Source organism: Ictidomys tridecemlineatus, chromosome 8 (assembly GCF_052094955.1).
Source record: "Ictidomys tridecemlineatus isolate mIctTri1 chromosome 8, mIctTri1.hap1, whole genome shotgun sequence".
In the NCBI taxonomy this organism is placed as follows: Eukaryota; Metazoa; Chordata; class Mammalia; order Rodentia; family Sciuridae; genus Ictidomys; species Ictidomys tridecemlineatus.
Genome location: NC_135484.1, coordinates 74,412,531 through 74,426,868, shown reverse-complemented (window position 1 = coordinate 74,426,868; position 14,338 = coordinate 74,412,531). Strand labels below are relative to the sequence as shown.

Here is a 14,338-nt window from a genome sequence, read left to right as displayed (position 1 = left end):
AATAAAAGTCCATCAACAACTAAAAAATATTTTTAGAGTAAATAAATAATAATTAATGATGGCAACAAAACCATTAAAGGAATATCTCATAAAATGCCCTGATGGATTGTGAGGTATCTCTCAAGTATCTACTCAACAATGTTGGTTGAATTAATTAATTAACCTAATAACCTAAGAAATACTAAGCTTTCATTCAAGTTTCTGTTCTGGACAGTAATCTTTTAAATATGTGATTATATTCAATTATTTTTTTAAATTTGTTTTAGTTATTGGTGGATATAATATCTTATTTATTTTTATGTGGTGATGAGGATTAAACACAGTGCCTCACACATACTAAGCAAGTGCTCTACCACTGAGCTACAATCCCAGCCCCGATATTCAATTATCATATATTGTGAAATGTTTCTCACACCTGATAAAGATGTCTTTAAGAAATGTATTCATAAACCTTCCTACCTGCTCTTCTATCATTTCTTTCAACATCAATACAAAACACAGGAATTCTCTCCTTTTTCTCCTTCCTTTCAGAGGAGGGATCCTCAAAAAAGTCTACATATGGAATGCTAATTTTCCAAGCAGCAAGATTTCGGGGAGTATTAGGTGTGCTCACAGCTTCTACTGGAGAATCATCTTCCATTACAACAATACCCTCTTCAATCTGGAAAAAAATCACCATGAATTTAATATTTCCACTACCTTTATTTAGAACTACACAGCATATTAGATATAACTATAAAGTAATAGGCCCATAACAATTTGATACATTGTAATACTTGGGAAATTAGGTGATAAAGAATTTTATACTGAAAAAGTAAAAATAAAAGTTAAAACTAACAAGTTATTAGCATCAACTCCATGTCTGGTTACACTACCTGTTTATGAAATATTATAGAAAATGAATAGACATTTCAGAGATTATAGAAAAATACTAACAATACACAAATGTAAAAAGCATCTGAGTAAAGAAGGTAAAAAAGTGCTCAACCCTGGTGATAAGAAATAAAAATTTAATGTACTGGTACTTTTCACTTAAAAATGTAAAATTCTATAAATAGCAACTGATGGAGACAGCGCAGATAAACTACAGATGAATTGGAAATGTGAAATACTTCTGGTGATAAGCATAACAGCATTGCCCTCTCCTGGAAAGCTCTTTAATGATGTCTCCATAAAAAACCATAAATCAGTTCTAAACAGTAATCCTATTCCTGAGTATTCTAATGACAATATTTACTTGAAATATTTTTGTTAAAAAACAGTGGAAAGGGCACAAGCAAAAATATATTCTCTGCATCATTAAGTAACAAATAATCAGATTAAAAGGTCTGCAAGGACACACCTCTATAAAACTGATTGCTTTTCATCTCATTTTTAAACTTTTAATAGTATAAGTGTTTAAAATAATATTTTTGAATGTCTAAAATTAAAATAGCAATTATTTTTAAAGAAGAAAACCATATGTTCTAGAAATAAACATACAGAAAGAAGGAAAGAAACCATGTCTAATTCTTTAACTTGGAAGAGACCCTTTGAATCTGACAAATGATAAGTCTGTTTACCTTGAAATCTTTTACTCATGTTTAAGTGAGCAAAATATTACAGATAAAATACATTCATCTTAAACACACTCCTTTTAAGGCACCAAATCAAAGGTTGTAGTACTTAAGAGAATTCTGAACAACCTAGTCAGAGAAAACTAGGAATAAGGAAAATTTTATTTCCAGAATTCTAGCATATCACCTTCACTTTTCATTCTTTCTTTCTATACCTGACATCCTACTCTCTTCTAAGAAAATTATTTCCTTTCTCACAAAGTCCCTTCTCTTTTTTCTGTTCTTGTACTAAACTGTCTTTCAAAAATTCCTAATAAAACTATTACTGTTACCTAATAAAACTATTACTAAAATTCCTAATAAACTATTACTATTACCAAATAAAACTATTACGCTCTTTTTTGGTGGCGTGGGGGAGTTTATTGGAGATCAAACCCAAGGATACTTTATTACTGAGCCACATCCCCAGACCCTTCTACTTTTTGAGAAAGGGTCTCGCTAAATTGCTTAAGACCTCAGTAAATTGCTGAGGCAGGCCTTGAATTTGTGATCCTCCTGCCTCAGTCTCCTGAGTCACTGGGATTACAGATATGTGCCACCACACCCAATGGTAGGGCTTTTGGGGAACAAGGTAATTTCCTCATAATATTCTCATAATATTGAAAGAAAAACAGAGTATGTGTGAGGGAAATGTCTGCCCCCCATCCCCCCTGCTTGGAAGTTGAGCTCAAAGGAACATTTTGCATGGTTATTCTTTTTTTGTTGTTTGTTAATGAACCTGGCATCTGAGTAAAGAGGGTAAAAAAGATCACAGAATGGTAAGAAGTTTAACAAACTTATTAAAGCCAAAAATGGGATATTCTTAAATGAAAAAAAAAAGTTCCTCAAAATCAATCTAAAAAAGATAGGAAAGCAAAATTCTTACCAACATACAAATATTAATGAATGACAAAGGACAAAGCTTTACAATTTCCTTTTAACGTTTAAATGGTGTTTATACCAACACAGTCCAGTGAAAAATCCTTGGGCAATATTTCTGTGAATTTTCAAGACTTCTCTTAATCTTATTTAAAAGTAAATAATTAGCCAAGTGTGGTGAGGCCTGCTTGTAATTCCAATTACTTAGGAGGCTGAGGCAGGATCACAAGTTCAAGGCTAGCCTGGGCACCTTAGCAAGACACTTTCTTAAAATAAAATATAAAAATGCAGCTTAGTGATGGAGCACCACTGGGTTAATCCCCAGTATATATCAGTGAATCAATCAATAAAAATAAGTATTCTGTAACCAAAATGTTAATAAAAGGAGACCAAGTACTTTTGTTTACAAATAGATCCTCTCTACTAAAAGGATAGGGAATAAAGAAGGCAGAGATGAAAGGCTAGGTGACATCCCTCTACTTCCTTAAATGTTAACATTCCTTATCTTTTCCTCTATGAACATAACTACCAACTAATTAATGAGTATATTAACTTCTAGTAGTTTATCTGTAAATCAGTTCTGAAATTGGACAGAAATGTATCTTCAGGAAGATAAAATCTTATATACTGAGCTGTGGTTCCCAGGCCAGTATATACATGACTTAATCCATAATTAACATCTATATAATTATGAGAATTGATAGTATTATAATATTATATAGTATTTAACAGTGCTTACTATGTGCAAGACACCATTCTCAGTATTTCATATATATTACTTGCTTGGTTCTCCTCACAATACCCCTATATAAGACAGATAGAATTATTCCCCTTTACACATGAGAAAATAAATTAGAATAAAATTACACAACTTGCCCAAGATCAAACAGCAGATAGGCATTACTGCCAAGTGATCAGATCATCAAGTTCTAAAAGATAATGTCTCCCAGGTCCCAACTTCAAATCACAAACCACAAACCACTTTATCTCTGGCAGGAAGACTGGCAACTTCCCTTTCCTTTCTACTTCCTAAACAAGAAAAGAGAACTCCTCAAGGCTCCATAGCTTCAAACTACCACAGTGTCTTCTAAGCCCTGAATGTCACTATCTCCATCTGTGTAAGCTTCCTCCCACCCCCGTGTTTTCTTTTGATGGTATTAGAGACTAATTTGCTTGCTTCTCCTATTTTCTGTTATTACTATACTTCCAATCAAAACTTTCCAGCCGGGCATGTTGGCGCATGCCTGTAATCCCAGTGGCTCAGGAGGCTGAGGCAGGAGGATCATGAGTTCAAAGCCAGCCTCAGAAAAAGCGAGGTGCTAAGCAACTAAGTGAAACCCTGTCTCTAAATAAAATTCAAAGTGGGCTGGGGATGTGGTTCAGTGGTCAAGTGCCCCTGAGTTCAATCCCCAGGATCAAACAAAACAAAACAAAATTTTCCTTCTTCCTTAGATCACTACAAAACATAACAAATTCTCTGTTTTTTAAAGATATCCTATTTCTTTTTTTTAATTAGTTACACATAACAGTACAATGATCTTGACAATTCATACATTTGAATCAAATGGGGTATAATTTCTCATTTTTCTGATTGTACAGGTTGCAGAATCACATTGGTCATACATTCACCTATTTACATACAGCAATAATAATATCTATTTTATTCTGCTGCCCTTCCTATCCCCCTTCCCCTCCACTCCCCTTCCATCATATGTCTCTACCCAATCTAATGTGACACCCTTTTTTTTTTTCTCTCCTCACAACATCATACATGCATTCTGTATAACGATGAGGGTCTCCTTCCATCTTCCGTGAAATTCCCCTTCTCCCTCCTTTTCCCTCTCACCTCTCTTCCCTATTTAGTGGTAATCTTCTTCTCATGCTCTTCCTCCCTATCCCATTTTGAGTCACATCCCTTGTATCAGAGAAGACATCAGAGAAGACATTCACATCCCTTGTATCAGAGAAGGCAAAATTATATCTTGTATTTCAAGCAATTGGGAAGGCAAAGAATAAAAAGTACAACTTCCACAAAATTGTTTTGGAAGTTCACAATAACATACAGAAATCCTTTTGTCATAATATTAGTGGGGATAAAGCAGGATTACAAGATGTGTGTGTGTGTGTGTGTGTATGTGTGTGTGTGTGTGTGTGTGTGTGTGTGTGTGGTTCTATAGATATATGCTTTATATGTTATAGGTAAATGTTAGTCGAGTCTACAGGGGTAGGAAGGTAGGTAGGTAGGTATTTTTTTAGAAAAGAAAATCACCAAAATGTTAACAGAAGTGTCTATTGAGTGGCAAAAGTACTAATGCTATTTAAAATTTCTTATACTTTTCTACACTACTAAAAAATTGAAGAGGCGGGAATATAGATCAGTGTGGTATAGTATTTGTCTAGCATGTGCAAGGCCTTGGCTTGGATGCCTAGCATTACAAAAAGGAAAAGAGAGACTGATAGAAAGACTATAATGTGTTTAAAATCAGAAAACATAGAAAAGGAAAAAAATGGGCTTAAGTAAAACTTTCTTCCATTTAAATTATTATGCAGAATTAGTGAACCTCCATAAAAATTCATAATGTAGTGAAACAGAGGTTGAAAGGAAGGGGTAAAAGAAAAAAGCATTGTGTTTACTTCTGTCCCCTACTCCTCTTTCTTCATCCCTATTATATGCAATTTAGTGAATTTCTTTCTTTCTCTTTTTAATGGGTGCATTATAATTATACATAATAATGGTATTCACTGTTACATGTGGGTCAGCAGACTTCTTAAGAACAAGATCTATGCCTTAATCATCTTTGTATCCCTAGTCATTAAAAATCTAAATATGAATCTAAGCTCTCTATTCACTGAAGATTTGTTACAAATGAGATAAAATATTTGCCTTTATGGGACTAACTATTTGGTAGGGGAGACAACTGTAAACATATAATTTCAATTAATATATGGCACATACTTTAATGTATGATAATAGGGGCACAAAAGCACAAAAAAATAAATTCTGTCCTTTGCAGCAACAATGGATGTAACTGGAGGACACTATGTTAAGTGAAATACATTAGGTACAGAAAAACAAATACGCATGTTCTCACCCAAACTAAAGAAAGTAGAAGCTAAAAAGTTAATCTCAAAGCAGCAGGAAATAGAATAGTGTGACCAGAGTCTAGGAAGGGTGTAAGGATGGAAAAGATGGATAGAGAGAGGATGATAATGGGAACAGGGAAGCAGTTAAATCGCAGAAATTACTTTTAATGTTTTCTAGCATGGGAGAATAATCATATTAACAATAATAGATTATTTCAAAATAATTAGTAGAGAGGATTTTAAATGTTTCCAAGAACAAAGAAATAATGTCTGAGGTGATAGATATGCCAGTTTCCCTCATCTGATCATTATATATTGCTGGGGTAATGCCAAAGCTGCTTGTGCACAGACCACAGCTGAAGTTCAAGAAATTAGGGCATCTGGGGCTGGGGTTGTGGCTTAGTGGTAGAGTATTCGCCTAGCATGTGCAAGGCACTGGGTTTGATCCTCAGCACCACATAAAAATAAATAAATAAAGGTATTTTATCCAACTGCAACTAAAAAATGAGTCTTAAAAAAAAAAAAAAAGAAATTAGGGCATCTATGAACAATGTTTATTCCTGGCTTTTAAGAACATCAGGATTGAAGTAAAAGCCTAATGAAAAGATAGTAAACCATTTAACTACCAGAAGTATCTTAGCTTAAAAGAAACCATTCTATCTTACTAATAAATTAATTCTTGAAAATTTTAAAAAAATGATACCAGTACCATGAAACTATAAACTAATCAAAGAATACAGAATATAAAGAAAATCTGAAGTTAGAGGATAAGTTAGCATATCCCGTTTTTTATGCTATACTATATATTTGAAGTTATACATAAATCAAATTGAAGATTTTTACTTACAAAGTCATCTTCACCTTCAGCCAAACCATAATTAGGCAACATAGCTCCTTCCATTGCGGTGCTCTTGAATACGCCTTTAATTTTGCTGCCTATTCTGCTGATTCCAAATGATTCCCCTCTCTTCTGTGTGCTTCTAAATATTAAAGAGGAATACATCAGGTACAGATCAAATTATCACAAAGCCTAGTTTATTATAAACAACACTAAAGAAAAAAAACATTTTGAAAATGGCAAACTGAAGGTAGCTAACATTAATTTTTCGTTTTCAATCAGAGATTAAATCTCAACATCTCAGAAGCCAAAACAGAATTTAAAGCTTAAATTTATAATATGAATTAATGAGACAAAATCTTCTAGTTAGCTACTGCTAACTTCAAAACATTAACTGAACTAAAATTTTCAAGATGAGAGCCTCCTAGTGGTATACAGTTCTTAATGTCATATATATGAAATAAAAGATATTAAAACATGTTGAGACCAATGTTCAAATTATGTCTTTTTAAAATTACTTTTTGGATTGAACCCAGTGGCATGCTACCACTGAGTTACATCCCAAGCCCTCCTTATTTTTTATTTTGAGATAGAGCCTCTCTAAATTGTTGAGACTGGCCTCAACTTGTGACCCTCCTGCTTCCCTCTGCCTCCCCAAGTCACTGGGATTACATGTTTATGTCACCATGCCCAGCTAAGACCAATGTTCAAAATATAACATTCATTTAGAATAATTGAACTGATAAGATAACAATGCAATAAAGAAGATCTAAACCTATAACCTTCTTGATACCTCATTTTAAATGAAACTTAACAAAAAAATCATCCTTTATGACTGACAAATGACCAAGCAAAATTTAACTTTATAATCATGTAAATATTCAAAAACAGAATGAGATAAATGCATCTTATTTAACTTTAAAGTAATCTTTTTTAAAAAAGAAAATACCAAAGGAAGGTTTAACAATGAGGATATGACCAAATGTAGCCCAAGGAAGCAGCCTACTGTGTTATAAATATTAAATATTAGTTTCGCAACGCAAAAATAATTTCAAAAAACAGGAGTAGATGGAAAAAAAGAAGTTAAAAGCAGCAAAAATTTCTTCCATTTGAGCTGTGTTTCAAGTAAACAAAACCATAACTTTTATTCAATTTAAAACTCATTCTCAGCATATTACCCTTACAATAGATACCCAAATAAAAATGACTATTTTAAAATGTAACCAAGTTTGTTTAAAATGCTTAAGTTACTAGACAGCTATTACTCCCAAAGCAAAACTTATCAGCTCAAATAATGCAACAATTAGAGAAATAAAAGCAAAACTGATTAATTCAAACACACCAGGTATATATATATATATATACAGTGATGTGTGTTTTCTACATGTGTGAGGAGCAAATAAAACTTATTTTAAAATTAGAAAAACACAAATAAGTAGCAAGTAGTACAAGGGATGCCTAAACTAGATTATTTTATCTAAACAAGCATGCAGTTAGTGGTTTTTAAAAGTCCAAGGTTGTAGATACAGTTATCCCAGATAGAAAAAATGTTTCCAAACATAAAAATAAAAATATTAACAAAATCTCTTGAAAATCTCTAGAACCTTATTATTTTGTTCTAGTTTGTAGAATCTAGAGATAATATAACAATTGAGGTTTTTGAAATTATACATTAAATTATTATATTAAATTATTTCACTTGTTATTACGCCCATAATCTTAGAAACATCATTATATTTCTTACTTTCAAAAAAGTTCTTTAAGGGACACCAATTGGGTAGAGGAAGGACAAGGGAGGGAAGGGAGGAGACGAGGATAGGGGAATTAAATTGATTAAAGAATTTTACATGCATGTACCAATATACCACAACAAAACTCTTCATTCTGTATAATATGCACAACAAAAAATAAAATTTGAAACTCTTCAAACACAAATAATCCTAAAAATAACAGAATCAACAGCAACAAAAAAGAATCAATAGCCTTGAAAACAAAATACTGGAAAAATAGTGAAAATATCTTAGTATTTCTTAATATCTATTACTGAAAATATCAAGACATTTTTATTTTATGATATATCATACTATGCAAAAAAAGGAGATAGCTAAAATTAAGAGATTCATTTTTAAAGGTTATAAATAACAGATATAAAGGTGGTAATAGCATGGTGCTTCTTATTTTTTCCTTTTTTTGTTATACTTAGGTTGTGTGAGGTGTACTGTCTGAACTTAAACAGATAATTTATACTGAAAAGAATCACATGCTCAAGACTTACCGAAAATCATCCAAACTTAGGCTACCTCTGCAATATCAGATATGTGAAATTATATAAGGAGGAGAGAGAGAGAGAGAGAAAGCCCAGATATTAAACAAGTTTCACTTCAGAATACAAAACAAAATTAAAAAGCTTAAAAGTTACACAAGTGGATAGCATTCAAATTTGTAAAAGGCAGAAATCTTTACAAATAACATGATAAAAGTAAGAGAAACAAAGCACATAGCTGTTTTTTGAAGGTGTGGAATCTAGACCTCTATAGAAGAGTTCTTAAAAATCCAGTGTCAGTACATACTTCTGCATTTTTTTGCCCTTAGGCAAGCTATTTGTTTGATACTGTGTAAAGTATGTGGAAACTATGGCCACAAAGCTTGGCACAAAAACCAAATTCATATTTTCCAAAATGAAATTTGTGTCATGTTAGATAAAATCATGTATGTTTCTTCATCTATTTTTAGTTTTGCTATGTAAAATACAATGTTTGGGGGCTGGAAATGTAGCTACTGAGCACCTGCCTAGCACGCTTGAGGTCCTGAGTTTGATACCTAGCATAAAGAAAAAATTTTTTAATGTTAAGCTAGGAAGCAAGATAAGCAAAAGATCTCTAAATATTCAAAAGTTATGCTTTGAGTGCATACTGAAATAGTTCAATATTATCAATATGCATTAAAATTCTACTTTTAAAAGGCAACTACATAAAATATAGATGTAAAATGTTGAATGTTTTACATATTTGAAGTCATTTATCCTCAAATCAGCAAAGCTAATCTAAATATCCAATGAAAGAATGTTAAGAAACTATTTACTCTAAGTAAATGAATCATCATGTAACATAGAAGCAACCTCCTGACAAGACTGTTAATATTAAGTCAGGTCAATATAAAGAAAAACATACTTTAAAAGGCTATAACCAGGGCTGGGGTAGAGCATTCATCTAGCATGTATGAGGCACTGGGTTTGATTCTTGGCATCACATGAAAATAAATAAAATAAAGTCCATCAACAACAACAACAAAAATATTTTTTAAAAGTATAAACTAAAAAAAAAAAAAAAGGCTATTCAGTATCCAGAACAAAAAAATAACCCATATGTCCTTTATGTCTTTTTTAAAAATTTTAAGCTAGCAAAATGAGTGTGTTAATATTCTATAGATAATCAGGTATCCTCAAATTAGCAAACAAAATCTTTCCATCTCTGAAGTTATGGCCTTAACTTAGGTTTAGCTATCAAGCTGACATCTAAGATCACAGATGTAGTTCCTCTAAATGAGGGAAGCTTAATATCCTTGTATAAAACCCTAAATATTCTAAGTCTAAAAAAAGGATAAATTCTACCTGCTTCTCAAGCATGTTAGAAAATTCTATGGAAGTCCTTGAAAACGTATTCCACTAAAATAAGAAGTATGTATTTCTGGCAAAGAATACTATTTTAAGAAGCATAAATATATTTTTTGCTAAATAAAGTCTAAAATTTCATGGTTATTTTATATATATATATATATATATATATATATATATATATATATATATATATAAAATTATTAGTAAAAAGTAAAAAAGTAATTTTTTACAAATAATCATAAAGATATTTCCCATCTTCAAAAGTTATGATATGCATACTGCTTATACTGAAGCATTATATTAAGAACTAATATTTTTCCTTGTATTATCAAAAAATGTTCCATTTTCTGACTTAATCTACTTCTCTCTTTGTATCATCATCTCCAATTTATTTATATATTTTTGGATATTTGCTAAAACTGTAAGGTGCTGAGAACAATGTGACTACCCATTCTGTAGAAATAACTTTGATGTCCATTTCAATTTTGTACACATAACAGTGAACATAAAACCTTGTAAAGACAAATCAGGACATTAATTGTTGAGCTTACATATGGATTCTCCATTTTGTTATCTTTAGATTAATTGCGCTCTTAATTTCCAATGAGAAAAAGAGGAAAACCCCTCTAATTTGTACCCAGTACATTCTCAAATAAAAAAGTTTTATCTGAAAACAAAACAGAACTGTCAAAAATTGGGAGTTATCTGTGGATTTCACTTGTGCATGTAGGTACAAGTTCATCTGGCATTAATATGTATTAATTATGAGATTAAAAAGGCAACAATGTATAATTTTTCTAAAAAAAATTCAGGCATTTTTAGTTACTTACATACAACAGTACTCCAATTTATGGATGAAATATCTTGTCTACTCCTGTAGTATTAGAACCACATTTTCATTCAGAAAAATAGTTACTAAAGACAATGTCATTATCACAGAATGATAAGCATCACCAAGTTCAAAAACCAAATATGCATATGGTTAAATATACCTACCTGTTGAATTTTGAATTGCGTGTTGGTGATTCTGCACCTCTTAAAAGTTGCCTGAAATACTTCAAAATAATAAATAATTATTGTGACATACTAAACTAATATTTTACATTAAAACATGGCACTTTATCTTTCTACTTTCCAGTTTAATGAAAAGGCTATTTAAAGGCTGGGGGTGTAGCTCAGTGGTTAAGCTCTTGCCTAGTATGTGTAAGGATCTGAGTTACACTCCCAGCACCCAGAAAAAAAAAAAAAATAGGAAAAGCTATTTAAATCAAGTGAATACAACCTCAGTCAAGGAAACAAAGGATTAAAATGAATTGCAAATGGAAATATTCAAGCTACTGGATTTGGATTTCCACTAGTCTTAAATAACATATATACAAGAATGGGGTTTCTATGTCACTGTAGTACTATAAAGTGACTGGGACATACGGAAAATCAGGTAGAACAATTCAGTCTCAATCTATCCTGCCACATAAACACAAACATGGTTTTAGTATGGAGAATTGTGTTTTGTAAAGTTACTTGTAGTCACTTCTAATACCCACTGAGATTATATGGTGGAAAAAGGTATTTACTTTCTAACCTTGTTTTATTTTTCTATTTGATTCACTCTATAAACTTCTCAACATCCTCAAACAAGGTTAATATTGAGACTCACCTCATCACTGTGGCAGAACATAGGGGTAAATACATTCTCCAAGAGAGAAAGAACATGTTCATATGCTTCAAAAAGACATCTCATGGTTTGAAGTTTCACAACATCTATATATGGGCCTTCAGCAACTATTTAAAAAAAAAATTCTACTGTAGAAATTATTTATGAGTAGCATAAATACATTATAGTTTAAAATCCATTATAGTAAAAAAGTATACAAACAGTTTAGAACTGTTTCACAGAAACTTCACCGTAAAAAGTCAATAAAGTCAGAAATTAGGTCAGTTCTGACAAATATTAATTATGTGAATTGTGAATACATCTCTTTTCAAAACTTTCAGCACAAAACTTTCATCTCATTAGTAATATGAGTATTTAAAAAAGAATGTTTTAAAAAGCAAAGTTAACAAAAGATCCCTTAATATAAAAGTTACAATAATTTAAGCTTCCCATGTACCATACATATAGTTATTGAAAGAAAAAACAGAGAATACATGAAAAAACACTTTGAAAACTATAAGAGCTATCAAATTCATTCTCTTCATCATCATCAACTTACTTCTTTGAATCTCTTCTACAATGAAAGGATCAAATCTAATTTTGTCAATGCTTTCATCCAAACAATATGTTTTATAAATCTTCTGCAACTCTTCATGAAGAGACAGCATTTCATCATTTGATAACTCCGGTCGTAAAATTCTATCATTAAATTCCTCTAACAAATCAGAGATAGAAAGAAGGAAACATAAGTTATTTTAATATAAAACTATTCATGAAAATTTCATATTCCTATTCAAACTATACCCAATGTTAAAATTCATTTTAGCAATCTAATTCATTTTAATTATAAATCTATTCATCATTTTCAGCATTTTTTAAATGTTAGGGATAAAATATTTACATGAAAAAGAAATGCAATTAACCAGATTTTTAATTTTTAATATAAAATATGTAAATACATAAATAGCAACACAAATTATGAAAATTTAGAATATTAAGCACATTTCTAAAATTGCTTCTAAAGAACAAAGTGGATAAATTTTTATACCGTATGTCCTTTAGTATTTTTAAATCTGATTCACTAACAATGAAAAATATATTTTTAAGTTCCAATCAATGTTTTTAAACAATACTTCCCTCTATTATGGGTGCTTGCTGCACACTGGTAGCAGAGCTAAGTATGAAAACAATTTTTTTTTCCAAAAATAACTGACAGTAGCATTAGGATAGAAGTCGTAGTAACTCCTCTTTTTTAATTATTCCAAGAGGGGTTAACAAGGACTTTTCCCATTAAATCTTAATTATTCAAAGAATATACAAAAGGGGATATGGGCACTTAAAAAAATTGGAACATAGCAGATAAAACCTGTGGGACAACAACATATAATTATCATTCCCTTACGACTTAACATATATAAATTAGTTCTAAAAGTAAAAGAATAAGAAAACGGTACAAAGATAACAAACAGCCACAGATTTTCAAAACTGATAAAGAACATCAACCCAAATATCTAGGAATATGGGGAAATCCAAGCAGAATTAATTTTTAAAACTATATTATGTAGTCAAATTGCTGAAAACTACAGAGAAAATCATAAAAATGATCAGGAAGAAAAGAGACATGACAATCAGAGGAAGAATCATAGGATTAAAGATGATTTCTAATTAGAAACAATGGCATTATCCAGAAAACACTGGAAAATTGACTATAGTGCTGAATTGGAGGGAAAAAAAATGTCAACCTAGAATTCTATGTTCAGTGAAAATTTCTTTTAAAAATTAAAAGAGTAGGGACTGGGGATATAGTTCAGTTCGTAGCATAAGGTCCTGGGTTCAATCCCCAACACCACCAAAAAAAATAAAATTAAAAGAGTAAACAGTAAACACCTTCTCACACAAAAGCTAAGAAACTTTACCTCCGCAGGTTCACACAAGAAATGTGAAAGGGGGTTGGGGATGTGGCTCAGTGTTTGCCTTGCATGCCTGAAGGCCTGGGTTTGATCTCAAGCACCATCAAAACAACAACAAAATACCAACAAGAAATGTGAAAGGGATTTCTATCATAAGGGAAAGAATATTAGAAACCTCGTTCTGCAGAAAGAAATAAAGATCACTAGGAAGATAAATAAGCCAGTAGTTCTAAGGACCTTGTAAAATGAATGTCTATGTATATTTGTATGAATGCCTGCAAATGTATGTAGATACCTGTTGACTACTTAAAGAATTAACAATATATATGGGGGTTAAAGGCTGTGCAGAAGTTCTGAACACTGTTCACTATAGCAGTGAATTATTTTTAAAAGAACTATGATAAGTAACAGATATATACTCTGAGCAACCACTTAATAGGAAGAGGAAGGAAAAAACAAGACAGACACAAAAAGTTAATAGAAGGGGCTGGGACTGTAGCTCAGTGCAGAGCGCTTGCTTAGCATATAAGAGGAACTGGTCCTCTCAGCACCACATAAAAATAAACAAATAAAATAAAAGTATACTGTCCACCTTAAAAGTTTCTGCACTATGTACAAAGTAAATGAACAAAATTTATAAAAACCAAAGGGAGAATGGATCCATTAAAAATTCAGTAAGAATATAGATTATTTGAATAACCTTATCAATTTTACTAAACTGTTACTTTTAGAACACTACCCAACACAACAGAACACACACAT

The 14,338-nt window shown here is 31.5% G+C and overlaps 1 protein-coding gene across 4 annotated transcripts in view; it reads right to left on the bottom strand.

Moving 5' to 3' along the window:
* The window catches only part of Snx14 (sorting nexin 14), a 101,920-nt gene that overhangs the window by 34,995 nt on the left and 52,587 nt on the right, over positions 1-14,338 (bottom strand). For 2 of the 4 annotated variants that reach the window (XM_005324741.5, XM_013358352.4), the window contains exons 13-18: positions 12,226-12,381; positions 11,670-11,794; positions 11,009-11,067; positions 8,672-8,698; positions 6,406-6,538; positions 460-661 (exon numbers count right to left, since the gene is read on the bottom strand). In XM_005324741.5, coding sequence (XP_005324798.2) covers positions 460-661; positions 6,406-6,538; positions 8,672-8,698; positions 11,009-11,067; positions 11,670-11,794; positions 12,226-12,381 — 702 coding nt within the window. The remainder of the gene's footprint in view (positions 1-459; positions 662-6,405; positions 6,539-8,671; positions 8,699-11,008; positions 11,068-11,669; positions 11,795-12,225; positions 12,382-14,338) is intronic. The other 2 variants (XM_021726037.3, XM_005324742.5) reach the window with 1 other exon arrangement.